The sequence below is a fragment of the Eleginops maclovinus genome, chromosome 14, assembly GCF_036324505.1.
Source record: "Eleginops maclovinus isolate JMC-PN-2008 ecotype Puerto Natales chromosome 14, JC_Emac_rtc_rv5, whole genome shotgun sequence".
NCBI classification, from domain to species: Eukaryota; Metazoa; Chordata; class Actinopteri; order Perciformes; family Eleginopidae; genus Eleginops; species Eleginops maclovinus.
In genome coordinates, this window is record NC_086362.1 from 1,308,762 (window position 1) to 1,327,677 (window position 18,916).

Here is an 18,916-nt window from a genome sequence, read left to right on the forward strand (position 1 = left end):
ATGGTCCAGCTGGATTTTTTGCAAGTGGAATAATTTTTGCTATTTTCCATGCCTGTGGGCAAATGCCTTGTTCAATACTCAAATTGATGATATAGCAGATAGGCTCTGCAACCAAATTAGCAACATATCTAAGAAATTTACCATCTAAATTATCCACACCTGGCGGTTTATCATTACATTTACCTAGTTGACATTCAACATCTGCAATTGTCACTTTCTCTATTTTAAATTTACAATTCTTATTTTCCATAATTAAATCATTTATTAGAGAAGTGGAGTTCCTATTTATAGGTTGCTTCATATTTCTCCTGAGATCATTCACTTTATCAAGAAAATAATCATTCAAATAATTAGCAATTTGTACTGGTTTAGTCAAGAATTTCCCTTCTACCTCAAGATATGTTGAGGTGGATTTTGGCTTACGGCCCATCATGCCATTTACTAAACTCCACAGCTGTTTCTTATCATCCTTAATGTCTTTAATTTTACTTCCGTAATACAATTGTTTTTTCTTTTTATTTAATGCTGTTACATAATTTCTTAACCTTCTATAAATTTGCCCATCTGACTCATAACTTGATAAGAAAGCTACAATTTTGGCATCATCTCTTTGTTTCATTAGATCTCTTAATTCATCATCTAACCAGGGTGCTCTAAAGTTCCTTACTGTCAGTTTTCTAAGTGGTGCATGTTTGTCAATCACTTGCATGAATAACAAATTAAATACTGCAAGAGCATCCTCTGGATTTAGTGTTTCAAAAATATTTTCCCAACATATCTTTTGAACATCCTTTATAAATGACTCTTCACAAAAACATTTCATTGATCTCCTCACAATTACTTTCGGTCCTGCTTTTGGCCCCTTTGTCTTTCTCACGATAATTATTAAATTATGATCAGTACACCCTACTGGAATTGATATTGCCTGTGAACATAAATGGCTAACATTTGTAAATATATGATCAATACAAGTTGCACTTGTTGCTCCACCTTTCTTTATGCATATCCTAGTAGGTTTAGTCACCATTTGTACCAAGTTACATGTATTAGCTGTTGTCTGCAACTTGTTTTTTAAGGCACAGTGGGACATATTCCAGTCAATGTTTAAATCACCGATAAAATAAATCTCTCTATCAAGATCACAAACTTTATCTAACATTTGACATACTTTTTCTAAATAATTTAGGTTTGAATTAGGAGGTCTGTAACAACATCCCACCAACAAAGGTTTCAAATGAGGTAAATGAATTATAAGGAGAATAATAAAGACTGTGTGAAGTTCTGTGGTGCCTTTGAGTTGGCCCTTCGTGGCCATGACGAGAGCGAAAACTCGGAGAACCCAGGGATTTTTCGTGGCTTGGTGGACGTCGTTGCATCACTGGACGGTGTACTGAAAGAGCATCTGGAGAGCGCAACTGTCTTTAAGGGAACATCCAAAACAGTCCAGAATGAACTTCTTGACTGTATGCTGTCTGTTGTGAGGGAAAAGATCATCAGTGAAGTTCAAAGCAGCGATTTTCTATCGATCCAAGCAGATGAAACCACGGACATTAGCACACAAGCCCAACTTGTGCTTGTGCTTCGCTACATCAACGATAAGAATCTGGTGGAAAGATTCTTTGAGTTCATCCCTCTGCAGTCGGCTACAGCAGAGACCATTGCCGATGCTTTAAAAGAACGCCTTGCTGCCATCCTCCCAGGTGAGCAGAAAAGTAAACTCATCTGCCAGGCATATGACGGTGCTAGTGTAATGAGGGGTGCCACTTCAGGAGTTCAGAAGAGAATCCGGGATGACTACCCAACAGCCCACTATATCCACTGCTATGCCCATCAGCTCAATCTTATCATGCAACAGGCTACCTCCCACGTAGTCAAAGTCAAACACTTTTTTTCCGACCTGGGTGGATTTTCTGCGTTTTTTTCAAGATCCCCCAAGCGGACCAGTGTGCTTGATGAGGTAGTGGCCCATAGACTACCACAGCCAGCACTGTGAGATGGAACTTTCACAGCCGTGCCGTCAATACTGTGTTTGAGCAAAGAGAACACCTCGTTGAATGCTTTGAAAGAATTCGAGCATCAGGTGGCTTTGATGACAAGACCAGCCAAGAAGCAGGAGGCTACATCAGGCTACTGGAGGATCCTCAGTTCAACTTCTTCCTGCAACTGTTTCATAAAATAATGCCACACGTGGACGTCCTCTATGCCAAGCTCCAGAAGAGAGACATAGATTCAGTCCATATAGAAAGATGCATCCAGCAGTTCCAAGAGGACATACAAAAAATCAGGTAATCTCATTGTTATTCTGTAAGCGTAGTCAGTGCATTCTTTCACTTGTACCATAGTTATAAGATAAACATGATTTGTAAATTATTGTTATTTTTATTTACAGAGATTCTCTCCATGCAATGGTGGTGGAGCAAAGCAGTGGCTTTCAGCAGCCGAGGAAGCGCCGGGCTGTGTCGGAAGATGAGCTTAGAAGGATTGCTGCTGAGGTGAGTGTCAAAATCAGCAGATGCCTGTGTTACAGTTAAATCCATGCAAATAGGTTTGATATACAGTATATTTGAGTTAATAACATGGCTGGAGTTCAATATTTAGAGACTGAAATACTGAGTTCTTTGGTGGTAGGGGGTGTGCTTGACCATAGGGGTATGGCCATACAAATGTTAATGTCATGGCTTCAGACATAGGCCAACCATCAGGGTCTGATTGCTCTGGCACCTAGACACACAAAAGCAAAGAACCAAGTCTGATAGGTTTAAACATAAACAAAAGGCTAAGCTTGATTGCTCTGACCTGGTGCTATGCAAACTAAGAGTGTGGGTCTATTTGAGATGTAGTTTGGTGTGTAAGATTATGGTCTGATTTAAATAAATCATCTAAACTTAACCCAGACTAAGACTTGGCTTTAAGTGATCTGATATAGATATTTCCCACAACTTATCTGTCTCTCCTCTCTCTCTCTATATATTTATCTGTAGGTATGTGACACCATACTTGGACACACCAAGGAACGCTTTGCCTTCAAAGACCACCTCATCAGTGCCACCTTACTGCAGGGCAACCAGTTTGAATGCTACCTCAAGGTATTCCCTGAAGTTGCTTTGGCCACCACATTGAAGGCCTATCCAATTCTGGATGGAGGCAAGCTGAAGACAGAGCTTGGCCTCATCTATGGCACAGACGAATTCAGATCCTGCCGTAGTGCTGTGGATCTTTTCCAGTTGTTCATGGAAAACAATCTATCTGAGGTATTTTCAGAGACAGTTACACTGCTGAAAATCATGATCACAACTCCCATGACCACTGCTGAGGCTGAGAGGTGTTTTTCAACTCTGAAAAGGATTAAAACCTTCCTCAGGAACACCATGAGTCAGGAGAGACTGAATGCCTTAGCCATGCTCTCAATGGAAAAAAGGCTGGTCACAGACATGATTGACTTTAACCAGAGAGTTATTGAGGAATTTGCCAGCTTGAAAGAGAGGAGGGCTACATTTCTTTACAAGTAGTGGGGCCTACTCTGGCACATAAATGTCAAATGTGATGAATATGTGTCTGAATACTAATCTAAACCTAGTTCCAATGTTTGTAATGAGCAGTGTGTTTCTGTTTAATAAATCTTTGTTTTTCAATATATTCTACTGAATCTCTTTTGTGGGTTATTTTCTCATTGCGGAGTGCTATTTAAACCGTGCCGCCCAACTGCGCCCCCCCAAAAAAAATATTCACCAGCCGCCACTGCTCTACATATGTCATGCAGTTCACACGCACGCTCAGCGTTAACCTTCTAGATTTCCTGTGTTTGGTCAGGAAGTGGCCGGCTACGGTGTAAAGCTCGATAGAGGAAGAGAGACGACAATACCAAGATGGAAATCTCCTCGCTCTGCGTAATGATCTGTAAGTACGTTTATATTTTTAATATAGAGTTTATTTAGTCATGTGCCGACCAACTTTCCTTCACTTAACCTTTTTTCATTTCTAAATATAAGAAGTTAAAACCCTGGTTTGTAAATAAGAGCATTAGAGTCAGGCATACAGCAGATAAAAATGATGTGAGGAATAAAGAGAATAAAGTCCTGTCTTAGATAGATAGAGTCGGAGGATGAAACCCTCTTTATTAGTCACATACATGCACACAGCAGAGCACACACAGTGAAATTGGTCCTCTGCATTTAACCCATCCTAGTACCAGGAGCAGTGGGCAGCTGTTGTGCAGCGCCCGGGGACTTTGTATATATACTAACACTAGTAGTTTGATTTATTGTCAGCATTTCCAATTCATTCCAAACATGTTGTTGTAACTTGTTAACAGTGTGATTTCAATCTCAAAATCTGAAATGAAAACACGTCTAAAGTGTGTTTGTGTGAAGTACGTATCCACATCAATGCCTGCACATAAACACAGCTCATAGGATTACAACAATAAAGACTACTGCATAATATCTCTGGTTTTAGATTTTATAGGTATGTGTTTGGGTAAAACAGGGCTTCTGGCCCTGAAATGAGTGGTTTATGTCCTTTCATTTTCATTTTACAGTTAACAAAATAATCTTTCAAATGCAGTAAATCCTTAAACCCACATTCCCTCTGAATTCCATCAGGTGAGAAAGAGAAGTCTATAAAAAAATGATTTTCCATCTCTCTGTGAAATCTGTAATCTCTTTCAAAGTCAAAAGACGTGAAAAGCTGAATCAAACATGTCTTATACCTGCACTCCCTCTAATATCCAGCAGGGGGCAAAGAGAAGTCAGATTGTATAGAAGTCTATGAGAAAATCAAACTTCTTCCACTTGATTTACTGCTTTCAGTCAACATTTTCCTGATGAGTTTTTGGTCTCAAGCTCTAGTTTTCGATACGGGATGATTTGGATTTGATCTTTAGTGGCAGCAAAGATTTGCCTTTAAAGCTCAAATCATCACACTTGGTTACTTAAAAAGCAACTCCAGGGTTTTTTCTATTTGCTTATCTCAAACATTTCAGCTGATTATTATTTCCTCTTCGACCTCCACAGCTGCGACGCTGGTCATCAGGCCCGACAGATCCCAGTTCTTCAAGTATGAAACCGTCAATCTAATTTGTGAATCAAACTCCACCCACTGGAGCATCTGGAGAAGCACTTCCTTGAAAAGTCCTGACGTTTGCACGCCTGGGTGGGGTATCCCTGGTAACTCCTCCTGCGTGATTGACACAGCCTTCCCGTCGGACACTGGGGTTTACTGGTGCCAGTCTCTGCAGGGGGCCTGCAGCAACACCATCAACATCTCAGTGAATGGTAATACCATACAAACCTGAATGTGTGCAATCAAACGGCCACTGGTGAGAGGAAGTATTCCACACCAATACATTCAAACAATGACCAAAAGAAGCTTTTGCACAAAAGTAAGAACGTTTCATTGATTTCAGACCGTGAACAATGCAAGGAAACCATGTTCGATTTTCAATAACACAACACAAATGTTGCCTCAGGAGGTCAGATTATATAGAAGTCCATGACAAAATTAGTCTACTTCTCACCTGAATATTGCAGAAAATGGCCTCCATATCTGATATATTATACATGACATTATTAGATTGTCAATATTGATAAGTTGAGAAGTAAATACAGCTCTAAAAGAATTGTGATACGGAAGTACTTGAACTGCGATTCACAAACAAAACTGTACTTCAAAAAGTTAATGTACTTTACTTTTCAATACAGAATACAAAAGCATGGAGATGTATGTTTCTGTGTTTCAGATGGAGGTGTGATCTTGGGGAGCCCGACATTTCCTGTGACGGTGGGAGATGAAGTGGTGCTTCACTGTTCCTACAAGGCTAAAAATGGAGTCAAGGCCACATCAGATTTCTCTGCTGCGTTCTACAAAAACAACACCTTTATCGGCAACCAACCCGGCGGGAAGCTGACCCTCCAGAATGTGTCCAAATCCGATGAAGGTTTCTACAGGTGTGAACATCCCAAGGGAGGAAAATCACTGCCGAGCCGGCTCGCTGTGAAAGGTGATGGAGCTTTTTCTCTGGAAACGTGCGCTAATTGATTGATTTCACAGGTGAAAAAGTCACTCTGTGCCTTAAACCTTTAACCTGCATTCTCTCTTTTCTCCAGGAGAGGGCCACATGGCATAGAAGTCTTCTTCAACACAGCATGATGTTTGCTTTGTAAATGATGGTCAATTTAGAGTGAAATACACCATTTAGGGCGGGGCTACCTGTGATTGACAGGTTATTGTCTGTGTTTCCCATTTTAACTTCCAAGTTTAGTAACGTACAGATGTCTTAGCTCCCCTCTGTCACGTTTGGTTTTAAAGAACAAGTTGTTTAGGGCTTGAATGCCATCAAGAAGTGACATGCTGTCTTTTTGACGTCACTTTCACAAGGAATCATATTACATAGAAGTCTAGGAGAAAATTACCCTACTTCTTGCTGGATTTATTACCTCGGTAAACATTTTCCTGAGGGGTTTAAAGTGTCAATCTCTACTTTGAAGTCTTCTTCAACACAGCATGATGTTTATTTTGTAAATGATGGTCAATTTCTTGAGTGAAAATAGAAGATGAGAGTTTATTAAACTTCAGGAAAGTTGAAATTTGCGTAGCCAGCAGAAGCAAATGTTTGATTTTGAAATAATAATCATGGTCTCCCTCACAGATCGGCCTACAGATGTCTCTACGCCTCCTCCTCCACCCGTGCCTCTGGCCAGGCTGCTGTGCTCCATCCTGTTATTCATTACCTTCACTGTAATATTCATAGTGTGTATTTACATCTTCCAACGGTGGGCAAGAGGTAAGAACGACTCTCAAAATGCGTGATAAAAATGGGTAATAGTGAAGGAATGTTTAATTGAACCTTTTCTCTCGTCTGGTTTTACCTGCAGCTCGAGCTCATGCTTAAAAGAGAGCGAAGAAGAAGAAGAAGACCTTTTTGTTCATATTTCATATTAAAATGTGTTCATGCTGATGATTTATAACACAATGCCTTCATGCTTTACTGAGTAATCCTTGCAGCAACAAATAATGTAAACGTTGTACTAAATTCTGCACTGAATCTTTAGTTAAATTACATTTCAGATAATATTATACCCTTTAAAAAGAAAGTAAAATAAATCATATCATAATACTTTCTTTTTATTTTCTAATTGATTTCATTTTGTTTTTGGTCATGCATTTAATACTAATAACTGCCCACAGGTGTCCTCATGCTACACGATGGGCTGTGTTTATAATCCTGGCTTTCTAAGTGTGTGTGTAGGAATGATGAGTAACAAGAAGGGAAAGAGGAAAGACTTCAGCTTTAAAAAACACACAGATGATTCTAATATGTGTTGAGATATCTGCTTCCTGATGTCTCCATGTTTTTTATGTTTGTGTTTTGCTGTGTCTGGGTTGGGTTTTTTGCATTACTTAAATATTGATCAAACATAGAAACTCATACATCTTCAGTATTAGGTTGGAGTAGCAGGAAAATGAAATCTATAAATCATAAAAAGCTTCCAAAACTAGCGGTACAGAACAGTAGAGGAGGTCGATGCAGCGTCAGAGAGCCCAGCACGAGGCAGGCGCCCAACACAGGAAATACAACCACAACGGGGGGGTAGGCGACTCCGGACGCGCTGCTTCTAAACAGAAGAACCACAAGTTGGCTTCGTGCAGAAACTGAGATCATACACTTATAACCTGCATGGCTCAAATACAAACGCATTTGCATCAACATTTTAACAAGACATGTGGGAATGTGCCTTTAAAAGGTTCCCTATTGGTTTGTGCATGTGGAACAAAAGTCAACAGTTGTACGTTTGTCCTCCGTCCTAAAGGGCTTTGGAAAAAGAAGTGGATTCAGGCGTTGCTCTGACCATCCATCGTGTGAAGTTTGGACCATACGCTGTTTGCTCATGGCGAAGGGTTGAAATGTGCCGGCCCTTCACCGCACCGTTCAACCCAGACACACAGCTTTCAATATGGAGCGTCCACCAATTTCAAGGCTGGTCTGACTAAATTTCAGAGGGATTGGAATAATCTGGGAAGAGGACTTTAGGCCGGGACTCTGATCCTCATGAGATGTAAAATCCATCATGGCTGACTTCCTGTTGGCATTACGACGCCCCGAGAAAACATGACCCTCAAAATATTTGTTTTTCATCAGTCCTGAGAAGTTTGTCACCGATAAGGCCGTTAAAAATGCAATTCATTTCACTCCTCCACTCCGGCTCTGTCAGAGGATCAGAGACAGTAAGAAGTGGTTTTCTGGACCTTTAAGGCTGACCTCACCTCTGACAGTCAGCCAGCTGTCCGGTGACTGTCCTCCGTCAGAGACGTTACACCTGTAGAGTCCTTCATCAGATTTAGAAACCCTGTGGATGGTGATGTTTCCTGTAGAGCTGCTCCTGATGAGGCGGCCATCTTTAGAGAAATCCACTGAGAGGATGGAGGTCTGGTTTCTGCAGCTCAGAGTCACAGGTTCCCCCTCCGTCACAGGAAGAGCAGGATCACAGAGCCAGCTGAGACAGGAAGACAAGAAGCAAAACTCCAGCAACACGTCAAGTCAAAACAACGTCCTCTGTTGTGCACCTTGAGGTTGCACTTCCTCTGCTTGTAGACATTTGTTCCATTTAAATGTAGAGTTTAAACATGGACACCACTGTTAGCAGCCTGTCAATCACAAGGTAGCTCCACCCTAAAGCAAACCCTGCTATAGCAAGATGTTGCATGTAAGAAAATCACAGACAGAGGTTGTTAGCAGCACTTGAACATAGCACTACTGTTGTTCAGTGTTGTTAAGAAACTGTTGTTGTTGAACCCACCGTTCACAGAGATGTTGACGGTGTTGCTGCAGCTTCCTGCCACAGACTCACACCAGTACACCCCAGTATCTGAGGGGTAAGTGTCCTCAATCACAAAGTGGTTGGGATTGTTTCTGTCTGAGGAATTTGAACACTCTTCATTGGTCTGTTTATATGTTCCTCTTTCCACTCAGAAGAGTTTCCCTCACAGCTAAGAGAGACAGAGTGGTACTGTGATTTGTTGGGGAGGACTCTCAGAGAGGCTGCAGAACAGAAAAGAGAGATGTTAATATCGTGATTGCACCTCAACAGAAAACGCTCTTGCTTCTAAGTTTCACTTCTTTGTTTTTATTAACAATAAGCACGGGGCCCGACACGAAACATTTCCAAATGAAGGAACATGCTGCAGCTTCAGGAAGGATGCAGATATAGAAACTCAAATTAGAACTCATACAGAAACATCTGCAGCAGCTCTTCATCACATGCAGCATCTAGAGAACATTCAGCAGAGGAAACATGAGCAGTTTACTAAAAGCTGCAGAAACCAAACGCTGCAAGAAGCTCCAACACAACGGAGACCAGGGGACACTAAAGAGAGACGCACACAGCTGGAGACCAGGGGACACTAAAGAGAGACGCACACAGCTGGAGACCAGGGGACACTAAAGAGAGACGCACACAGCTGGAGACCAGGGGACACTAAAGAGAGACGCACACAGCTGGAGACCAGGGGACACTAAAGAGAGACGCACACAGCTGGAGACCAGGGGACACTAAAGAGAGACGCACACAGCTGGAGACCAGGGGACACTAAAGAGAGACGCACACAGCTGGAGACCAGCGGACACTAAAGAGAGACGCACACAGCTGGAGACCAGCGGACACTAAAGAGAGACGCACACAGCTGGAGACCAGGGGACACTAAAGAGAGACGCACACAGCTGGAGACCAGGGGACACTAAAGAGAGACGCACACAGCTGGAGACCAGGGGACACTAAAGAGAGACGCACACAGCTGGAGACCAGGGGACACTAAAGAGAGACACACACAGCTGGAGACCAGGGGACACTAAAGAGAGACGCACACAGCTGGAGACCAGGGGACACTAAAGAGAGACGCACACAGCTGGAGACCAGGGGACACTAAAGAGAGACGCACACAGCTGGAGACCAGGGGACACTAAAGAGAGACGCACACAGCTGGAGACCAGGGGACACTAAAGAGAGACGCACACAGCTGGAGACCAGGGGACACTAAAGAGAGACGCACACAGCTGGAGACCAGGGGACACTAAAGAGAGACGCACACAACTGGAGACCAGGGGACACTAAAGAGAGACGCACACAGCTGGAGACCAGGGGACACTAAAGAGAGATGCACACAGCTGGAGACCAGGGGACACTAAAGAGAGATGCACACAGCTGGAGACCAGGGGACACTAAAGAGAGACGCACACAGCTGGAGACCAGGGGACACTAAAGAGAACGCACACAGCTGGAGACCAGGGGACACTAAAGAGAGACGCACACAACTGGAGACCAGGGGACACTAAAGAGAGACGCACACAGCTGGAGACAAGGGGACACTAAAGAGAGACGCACACAGCTGGAGACCAGGGGACACTAAAGAGAGACGTACACAGCTGGAGACCAGGGGACACTAAAGAGAGACGCACACAGCTGGGGACACTAAAGAGAGACGCACACAGCTGGAGACCAGGGGACACTAAAGAGAGACGCACACAGCTGGAGACCAGGGGACACTAAAGACAGACGCACACAGCTGGGGACACTAAAGAGAGACGCACACAGCTGGAGACCAGGGGACACTAAAGAGAGACGCACACAGCTGGAGACCAGCGGACACTAAAGAGAGACACACAGCTGGAGACCAGGGGACACTAAAGAGAGACGCACACAGCTGGAGACCAGGGGACACTAAAGAGAGACGCACACAGCTGGGGACACTAAAGAGAGACGCACACAGCCGAAGACCAGGTGACACTAAAGAGAGACGCACACAGCTGGAGACCAGGGGACACTAAAGACAGACGCACACAGCTGGGGACACTAAAGAGAGACGCACACAGCTGGAGACCAGGGGACACTAAAGAGAGACGCACACAGCAGGAGACCAGGGGACACTAAAGAGAGACGCACACAGCTGGAGACCAGGGGACACTAAAGAGAGACGCACACAGCTGGAGACCAGCGGATACTAAAGAGAGACACACACAGCTGGAGACCAGGGGACACTAAAGAGAGACGCACACAGCTGGAGACCAGGGGACACCAAAGAGAGACGCACACAGCTGGAGACCAGGGGACACTAAAGAGAGACACACACAGCTGGAGACCAGGGGACACTAAAGAGAGACGCACACAGCTGGAGACCAGGGGACACTAAAGAGAGACGCACACAGCTGGAGACCAGGGGACACTAAAGAGAGACACACACAGCTGGAGACCAGGGGACACTAAAGAGAGACGCACACAGCTGGAGACCAGCGGACACTAAAGAGAGACACACACAGCTGGAGACCAGGGGACACTAAAGAGAGACGCACACAGCTGGAGACCAGGGGACACTAAAAGAGACGCACACAGCTGGAGACCAGGGGACACTAAAGAGAGACACACACAGCTGGAGACCAGGGGACACTAAAGAGAGACGCACACAGCTGGAGACCAGGGGACACTAAAGAGAGACGCACACAGCTGGAGACCAGGAGACACTAAAAACAGACGCACACAACTGGAGACCAGGGGACACTAAAGAGAGACGCACACAGCTGGAGACCAGGGGACACTAAAGAGAGACGCACACAGCTGGAGACCAGGGGACACTAAAGAGAGACGTACACAGCTGGAGACCAGGGGACACTTAAGAGAGACGCACACAGCTGGAGACCAGGGGACACTAAAGAGAGACGCACACAGCTGGAGACCAGGGGACACTAAAGAGAGACGCACACAGTTGGGGACACTAAAGAGAGACGCACACAGCTGGAGACCAGGGGACACTAAAGAGAGACGCACACAGCTGGAGACCAGGGGACACTAAAGAGAGACGCACACAGCTGGAGACCAGGGGACACTAAAGAGAGACGCACACAGCTGGAGGCCAGGGGACACTAAAGAGAGACGCACACAGCTGGAGACCAGGGGACACTAAAGAGAGACGCACACAGCTGGAGACCAGGGGACACTAAAGAGAGACGCACACAGCTGGAGACCAGGGGACACTAAAGAGAGATGCACACAACTGGAGACCAGGGGACACTAAAGAGAGACGCACACAGCTGGAGACCAGGGGACACTAAAGAGAGACGTACACAGCTGGAGACCAGGGGACACTAAAGAGAGATGCACACAGCTGGGGACACTAAAGAGAGACGCACACTCCCGAAGACCAGGGGACACTAAAGACAGACGCACACAGCTGGAGACACTAAAGAGAGACCCACACAGCTGGAGACCAGGGGACACTAAAGACAGACGCTCACAGCTGGAGACCAGGGGACACTAATGACAGACGCACACAGCCGGAGACCAGGGGACACTAAAGAGAGACGTACACAGCTGGAGACCAGGGGACACTAAAGAGAGACGCACACAGCTGGGGACACTAAAGAGAGACGCACACAGCCGAAGACCAGGGGACACTAAAGAGAGACGCACACAGCTGGAGACCAGGGGACACTAAAGACAGACACACACAGCTCGGGACACTAAAGAGAGACGCACACAGCTGGAGACCAGGGGACACTAAAGAGAGACACACACAGCTGGAGACCAGGGGACACTAAAGAGAGACGCACACAACTGGAGACCAGGGGACACTAAAGAGAGACGCACACAGCTGGAGACCAGGGGACACTAAAGAGAGACGCACACAACTGGAGACCAGGGGACACTAAAGAGAGACGTACACAGCTGGAGACCAGGGGACACTAAAGAGAGACGCACACAGCTGGGGACACTAAAGAGAGACGCACACAGCCGAAGACCAGGGGACACTAAAGAGGGACGCACACAGCTGGAGACCAGGGGACACTAAAGAGAGAGGCACACAGCTGGGGACACTAAAGAGAGACGCACACAGCTGGAGACCAGGGGACACTAAAGAGAGACGCACACAGCCGAAGACCAGGGGACACTAAAGAGGGACGCACACAGCTGGAGACCAGGGGACACTAAAGAGAGACGCACACAGCTGGGGACACTAAAGAGAGACGCACACAGCTGGAGACCAGGGGACACTAAAGAGAGACGCACACAGCTGGAGACCAGGGGACACTAAAGAGAGACGCACACAGCTGGGGACACTAAAGAGAGACGCACACAGCTTGTTACCTCATGCTGAACACCTGGAGCAGGTGTTCCTGATAAGAGATCAGCTCGGGGAAAGTACAGCTAACTGCCATCTGCAGGAAAGAGGGGGGAGGGGGGGGAGAAAGTAGGGCTGGTTCAGGAGCCCAGACACCTGCTGAACTCCTGAGCTCTGCAGAGCCTCTATGAGCATCCATCTGTTGTCCTCTCGCGCGATTTATTTCCACGCGGTTTTTATTTCACTATTTCTGCTGGTTTGATTTGTTTCATGTCCTATATTCATGCTGCGTTGTTGGAGGAGCCTGGGACTTTTGATTTATTCTAATCTTCATATCTTCATGTTTGTTGTTGTGTTTTGTTGTGTGCTAGAATATACCATATTTATCAGGATGTGCTTTTTTTCTCAGGTTTATTGTTGCTTCAAAATGTGCACGTTTTAACTTCTGTAGGTTTATTTATTATTATTATTATTATTTATTATTATTATTATTATTTATTATTATTATTATTATTTATTATTATTATTATTATTTATTATTATTATTATTATTTATTATTATTATTTATTATTATTATTTATTATTATTATTATTATTATTTATTTTTATTATTATTATTATTATTTATTATTTATTATTATTTATTATTATTATTATTTATTATTATTATTATTATTTATTATTATTATTTATTATTATTATTATTTATTATTATTATTTATTTATTTTTTATTTATTATTATTATTTATTATTATTATTATTATTTATTTTTTATTATTATTTATTTTTATTATTATTTATTCCTTGTACTTAAAACAGGCCTTTACAAAAGTCAAAAGTAAATCAAACAAAAGAAGCTCTAATAAAACCACGAACACTCCGGCAGTTCTCTCTCTGTTTCTGTCTGTTTAAAGGAAAGACTAACTCAGAAACTTAAGGGTTAAAATCTGTTCCTCCATCCAGACTGAGCTTTCACACCTGGCACTCAGAGGGCAAAGCGGGAGGCGTAGTCCTTTATCCTGTTGGGACTAGATACGAAATGGGGAGGAGTTTTTCTATAGAACAGAAAAATACTGTCTCTAACAGATCTGTATTATGATATCAATAACCCCCCCCCCCCCCACACACACACACACACACACACACACACACACACACACCACTCAGAAACTCTCTTCCCTTTGCAGCAGGGTACTTCTGCTTTCTCCTGCTCTGTGTGTAAGCTGGTTCTTCGGGTCTCTCTCTGGAGCTTCTCGTGCTGGGCTTCTCTGGTCTCTCTGGAGCTTCATGGCCGCTCAGACAGAGGAGAAAGGTGAGCTCGAGCGTTTTAATAAAACTCATGTGAAACAAACTGTGCGAGTTAGGACCTGTCTGCCAGAGGAGAACTTCTGGAGACTACAAATAATCCAATGTCCTTAAACTCCTGTGAAGCAGCGTCTGTGGGAGTGGACCGGACCGTTTCATGCTTTAGAGTTCTTCTGGTTTCTAAGTTGAAGTTTCTCTTAACGTCTCTGGTGTTGGGAGCGACCCGCGTGCCCCACTGGAAACCATGCACGTGGGAGATGAGTTACACCCTTTGTCCTCTCTCAGTTGTAATACTATCTCCTGATCCCGTTGCTGTGGTTTTCTTTACAGACAGATGTGTTTATTGGTCTCCTTGCTTTATTGGAGCAGTGGTGGAGACAGTATTCAGATACTTCAGGAAAAGTACTAAAACCACCAGGAAATAATACTTTATTACAAGTACTACTGCTGCATTGAGAGAGGTACTGAAGTCACAGTATTTAAGTATCTTCAGGAAGATGAACTTAAATTACTCATTAAAAAAACTCAAACTGTTTAAATTCAGTCTAAATGAAATGTGTTGGAGCCCGTCCAGAATCTGATCTGAGAGCAGGATAAAGGGCTGTTAGGTGGGAAGATACTGCCAGTGTTAGAGATTCAAACAAAGATTACATCTTCAGTCCTGTGTGTGAGCTCAGAGTTATTTCCCCGCTGTTTATCAGAACTGTGTTTCATTAGATGTCCCTTGTCAGACTCTTCCATTGTTTCTGTGAGGTGACAGACTTTAAACATGAAAGATCAATACCGTACAAACTCAACATGCTGTGACTGAGTTCTGTGAACTATCAGCCTCATTATACACTCTGTAATGAAGTTCTTTACCCTGCTCATATACAAGGGAATATTCTCCACCAAAAGCCAATGGACAAATCCCATTGGAACCAGTGAGAGGCTGCCTTCAGGGTCCACTACAGAAATACTACATCTGGGGAAATGCATGGATTTGTATTCATATTTGAAAGGCCTCAGCATCCCTCAGGAGATAAAGGAATGATAACAGCATTATATATTTCTCCTTTCCTGGGAACCTCTTCTGCTGCAGTCTCTGTAAAGATACAACCTTGAATTGTAATGTTGTGTAAATGTACAGAGACTTTAACTCAAGCAGGGACAAGAAGGAAACACACCTGCTGTACATTTTGGAGTTTATTGTTGTTATTATTGTTGTTGTTGTTGTTGTTGTTGTTATTGTTGTTATTGTTATTATTTTTGTTGGTATTAAAGACAGACTGTTTTATGTGTGACTTTTGACCTGTGTGTGTGTGTGTGTGTGTGTGTGTGTGTGTGTGTGTGTGTGTGTGTGTGTGTGTGTGTGTGTGTGTGTGTGTGTGTGTGTGTGTGTGTGTGTGTGTGTGTGTGTGTGTTTGTGTGTCATCTCACAAAGAGAAGATGCTCTTCCTCCTGCTGCTCCTCATTCTCCCCTCCCGTGTCTCTGGTGAGTTGGTCTCTTCTCCCTCTGTGTCTCCTCCACAGGAACATAGCTGCAGTTTAAAGAGTCCCTCTGTGTCTCCTCCACAGGAAACATAGCTGCAGTTTAAAGAGTCCCTCTGTGTCTCCTCCACAGGAACATAGCTGCAGTTTAAAGAGTCCCTCTGTGTCTCCTCCACAGGAACATAGCTACAGTTTAAAGAGTCCCTCTGTGTCTCCTCCAGAGAAACATAGCTGCAGTTTAAAGAGTCCCTCTGTGTCTCCTCCACAGGAACATAGCTGCAGTTTAAAGAGTCCCTCTGTGTCTCCTCCACAGGAACATAGCTGCAGTTTAAAGAGTCCCTCTGTGTCTCCTCCACAGGAAACGCTGGTATTGAATGTGGCTCAGAGGTCCTATCAGGCAGAGGAGAACCAGAACATCACCCTGGAGTGGACCTTCAGCACCAGAACAGACCCTCCCCTCAGATCTATCTATACCATCTGTCAGCTGTATACTGATGTCAGAACCCACATCCTGTTTCATCTCCATGAAGGCGTTGAATCCCCAGAGTCTCAGGATCCACAGTTTGCAGGACGAGTCCAGTGGGACAAAGAGGTCCTCACAGGAGGACGCCTCACACTCCATGTTTCCAGACTCAGGACCAACGACTCTGGGATGTATGTGTGTGATATACTGGTCAGACCTGATGGGAGTAACTCTAGAGGATGCTGGCTCAACGTCACTGGTGAGTAACCTCAGATTGATCTCTCGTGGAACGGTAAATAAAGATGAAACTAGGATTATATTGAGTCTTTATTTCCACTATCAAGAGGTTTTCTCCCTGTCCACATGATGTTACTGACTGTGTGTTTCCCCCAGCTGCTGCTGAGCTCCAAACTCAGAGACCACCAGAGAGTCCACAACCCAGAGAGTCCACAACCAGAGAGTTCAACCAGAGAGACTACAACCAGAGAGACAGGGACACATCTGGACCTACGTTACAGTGGCAGCTGTACTGTCTCTCTGTGTCGCTGTCGCTGTCAAAGTTTGGTTTACGAGAAGAAACAATGGTGAAGTTGCTCAGACGATGAGTTCCTTAGAAATTCAAACCCAGGAACCCTTGTGCTGAACGAGTGTTATGAAATAAGTCTGGATTGGGAACAAGTGTTCTGCTTTTTGCAGTATTTGCTATGTAAAAGCTCTGTGCGATGCTGACTACATGTTGTAAAGATATGAGCATGGAGGGTGAGATCTTCACTGAAGGACGCCTCACACTTCATGTTTCTGACTGAAATACTCACACTGATGGGAGAGACTCTGGCTCAACGTCACAGGTGAACACCGACCAGAGAGTCCAGAGACAGGAAGTCGGGGAGGGATTGGCCTCTACTTCCCTCTGGGACCGACATTCACATTTCTGACCGCCTTTTTCTGCATTTTTCACTATTTATATTTGTTTTACTGTGGCAGTGGGGTGGGGTTACAGTCTGGAGTGATGGGAGTGGCTCAGTCGGAGGCCAGACAGCTGATCAGAATCAGGTGATGAGTCCCTCGCTAAAAAGCTGGTAACCTGGTTCTGGTCTCTTTGCAGTACGCTGGGTCCTGAGAGGAGCCGCCTCACACAACAGGGTTTACATTGCTCCCCATTTCTGTGGTGTTGCAACTTTGTGTGTTGAATAAACTTTGTTCATTGCCTCAACTCGCTCTCCTTCCGTCCTTTCGAAATACTCATGTACTGTAGATCCAAAACCACACATGCACGAGGTCTTTCAGGGTGCAGGGGGCCCTCCTGCAGACCCTCTATGACTCTGCAGCTGCTTCAGTGACAGCCTGCTTCCTTCCAGCAGCGTTCAGACGGTACAACCAGCACGGCCCCTGGTAGACCCCCCCCCCCACACCACACACACACACACACACACACACACACTTAGACTGGAATACCCGATGTGCAATAATGCAGTCTTGTTCATCTGGAATCCTAAATGTGTTATTATTATTTTTATTTTTTTTTATTATTATTATTATTATTATTTATTATTATTATTTATTATTATTTATTATTATTATTATTATTTATTATTCATTATTATTTATTTTTATTTATTATTATTATGATTATTTATTATTATTATTTTTTATTATTTATTATTATTATTATTATTTATTATTCATTATTATTTATTTTTATTTATTATTTATTATTATTATTATTATTATTATTATTTATTACCTGTTATTATTATTATTTATTATTCATTATTATTTAGTTTTATTTATTATTTATTATTATTATTATTTATTATTTATTATTTATTATTATTATTATTTTATTTATTATTTATTATTATTATTTTTATTATTTATTATTATTATTATTTATTCCTTGTACTTTATTGTGGTTGAAGTTACCATATCAATATAATATATTTTCTCATGGTCATTGTTGCAGTAATATGTGCACATGTTTACTTTAAATTCTCTAGGTTAATAAACACATGTTTATTGTTGTTTATTTTTCATTTTATTCATATTTTTGTTGCATTTACTGAAATAATGTTCTTCAGTGCAATAATTGTTGTACTACTGGTAGTGTGATAGAGTCGTGGCCCCCTCCTCTCTTTTCCCATGAAGCATCTAGACGCCTTAAACACACTTTTTCTATCGCGCTCTTCCTGGTTTATGTTTGTTGTTCTTACATTTGTGTTGACTTGTTTTGCTCAACATAAAATAACAAACCTTTTACACAGATCACAAAGAAAACAGGCCTTTACAAAAGTCAAAAGTAAATCAAACAAAAGAAGCTCTAATAAAACCACGAACACTCCGGCAGTTCTCTCTCTGTTTCTGTCTGTTTAAAGGAAAGACTAACTCAGAAACTTAAGGGTTAAAATCTGTTCCTCCATCCAGACTGAGGTTTCACACCTGGCACTCAGAGGGCAAAGCGGGAGGCGTGGTGTAACCCAGGTGAAAATAGACATGGTTATTAAATAGTTAATAAATAAGAATAAATATCAAACAGAATTTCATCATTTCAAATAATTTACTTTATTGATATTAA

General features: G+C 43.2%; 3 protein-coding genes across 4 annotated transcripts; all 3 read left to right on the forward strand.

Moving 5' to 3' along the window:
- The first annotated feature begins 1,993 nt into the window (after positions 1-1,993).
- LOC134876213 (uncharacterized) lies at positions 1,994-3,593 on the forward strand. The gene is made up of 3 exons (XM_063901154.1): positions 1,994-2,285; positions 2,390-2,492; positions 2,982-3,593. The coding sequence occupies exons 1-3, from the start codon at positions 2,179-2,181 to the stop codon at positions 3,507-3,509; spliced, it is 738 nt and encodes a 245-aa protein (XP_063757224.1). The 5' UTR covers positions 1,994-2,178; the 3' UTR covers positions 3,510-3,593.
- Positions 3,594-3,760: 167 nt separating this feature from the next.
- On the forward strand, positions 3,761-7,114 carry LOC134876214 (high affinity immunoglobulin gamma Fc receptor I-like). The gene is made up of 5 exons (XM_063901156.1): positions 3,761-3,897; positions 5,013-5,273; positions 5,738-5,998; positions 6,647-6,781; positions 6,873-7,114. Exons 1-5 carry the CDS (start codon positions 3,867-3,869, stop codon positions 6,887-6,889), a joined length of 705 nt encoding a protein of 234 aa, XP_063757226.1. The 5' UTR covers positions 3,761-3,866; the 3' UTR covers positions 6,890-7,114.
- Positions 7,115-14,224: 7,110 nt separating this feature from the next.
- On the forward strand, positions 14,225-17,557 carry LOC134876208 (uncharacterized). Of its 2 annotated transcripts, none has more exons than XM_063901144.1 (4): positions 14,225-14,418; positions 15,835-15,886; positions 16,242-16,603; positions 16,738-17,557. In XM_063901144.1, the coding sequence occupies exons 1-4, from the start codon at positions 14,394-14,396 to the stop codon at positions 16,947-16,949; spliced, it is 651 nt and encodes a 216-aa protein (XP_063757214.1). In that variant the 5' UTR covers positions 14,225-14,393; the 3' UTR covers positions 16,950-17,557. The 2 variants fall into 2 exon arrangements, with proteins under 2 accessions (XP_063757214.1, XP_063757215.1); XM_063901145.1 differs by having other exon boundaries at positions 14,227-14,418; positions 15,840-15,886.
- The last annotated feature ends 1,359 nt before the right edge of the window (positions 17,558-18,916 follow it).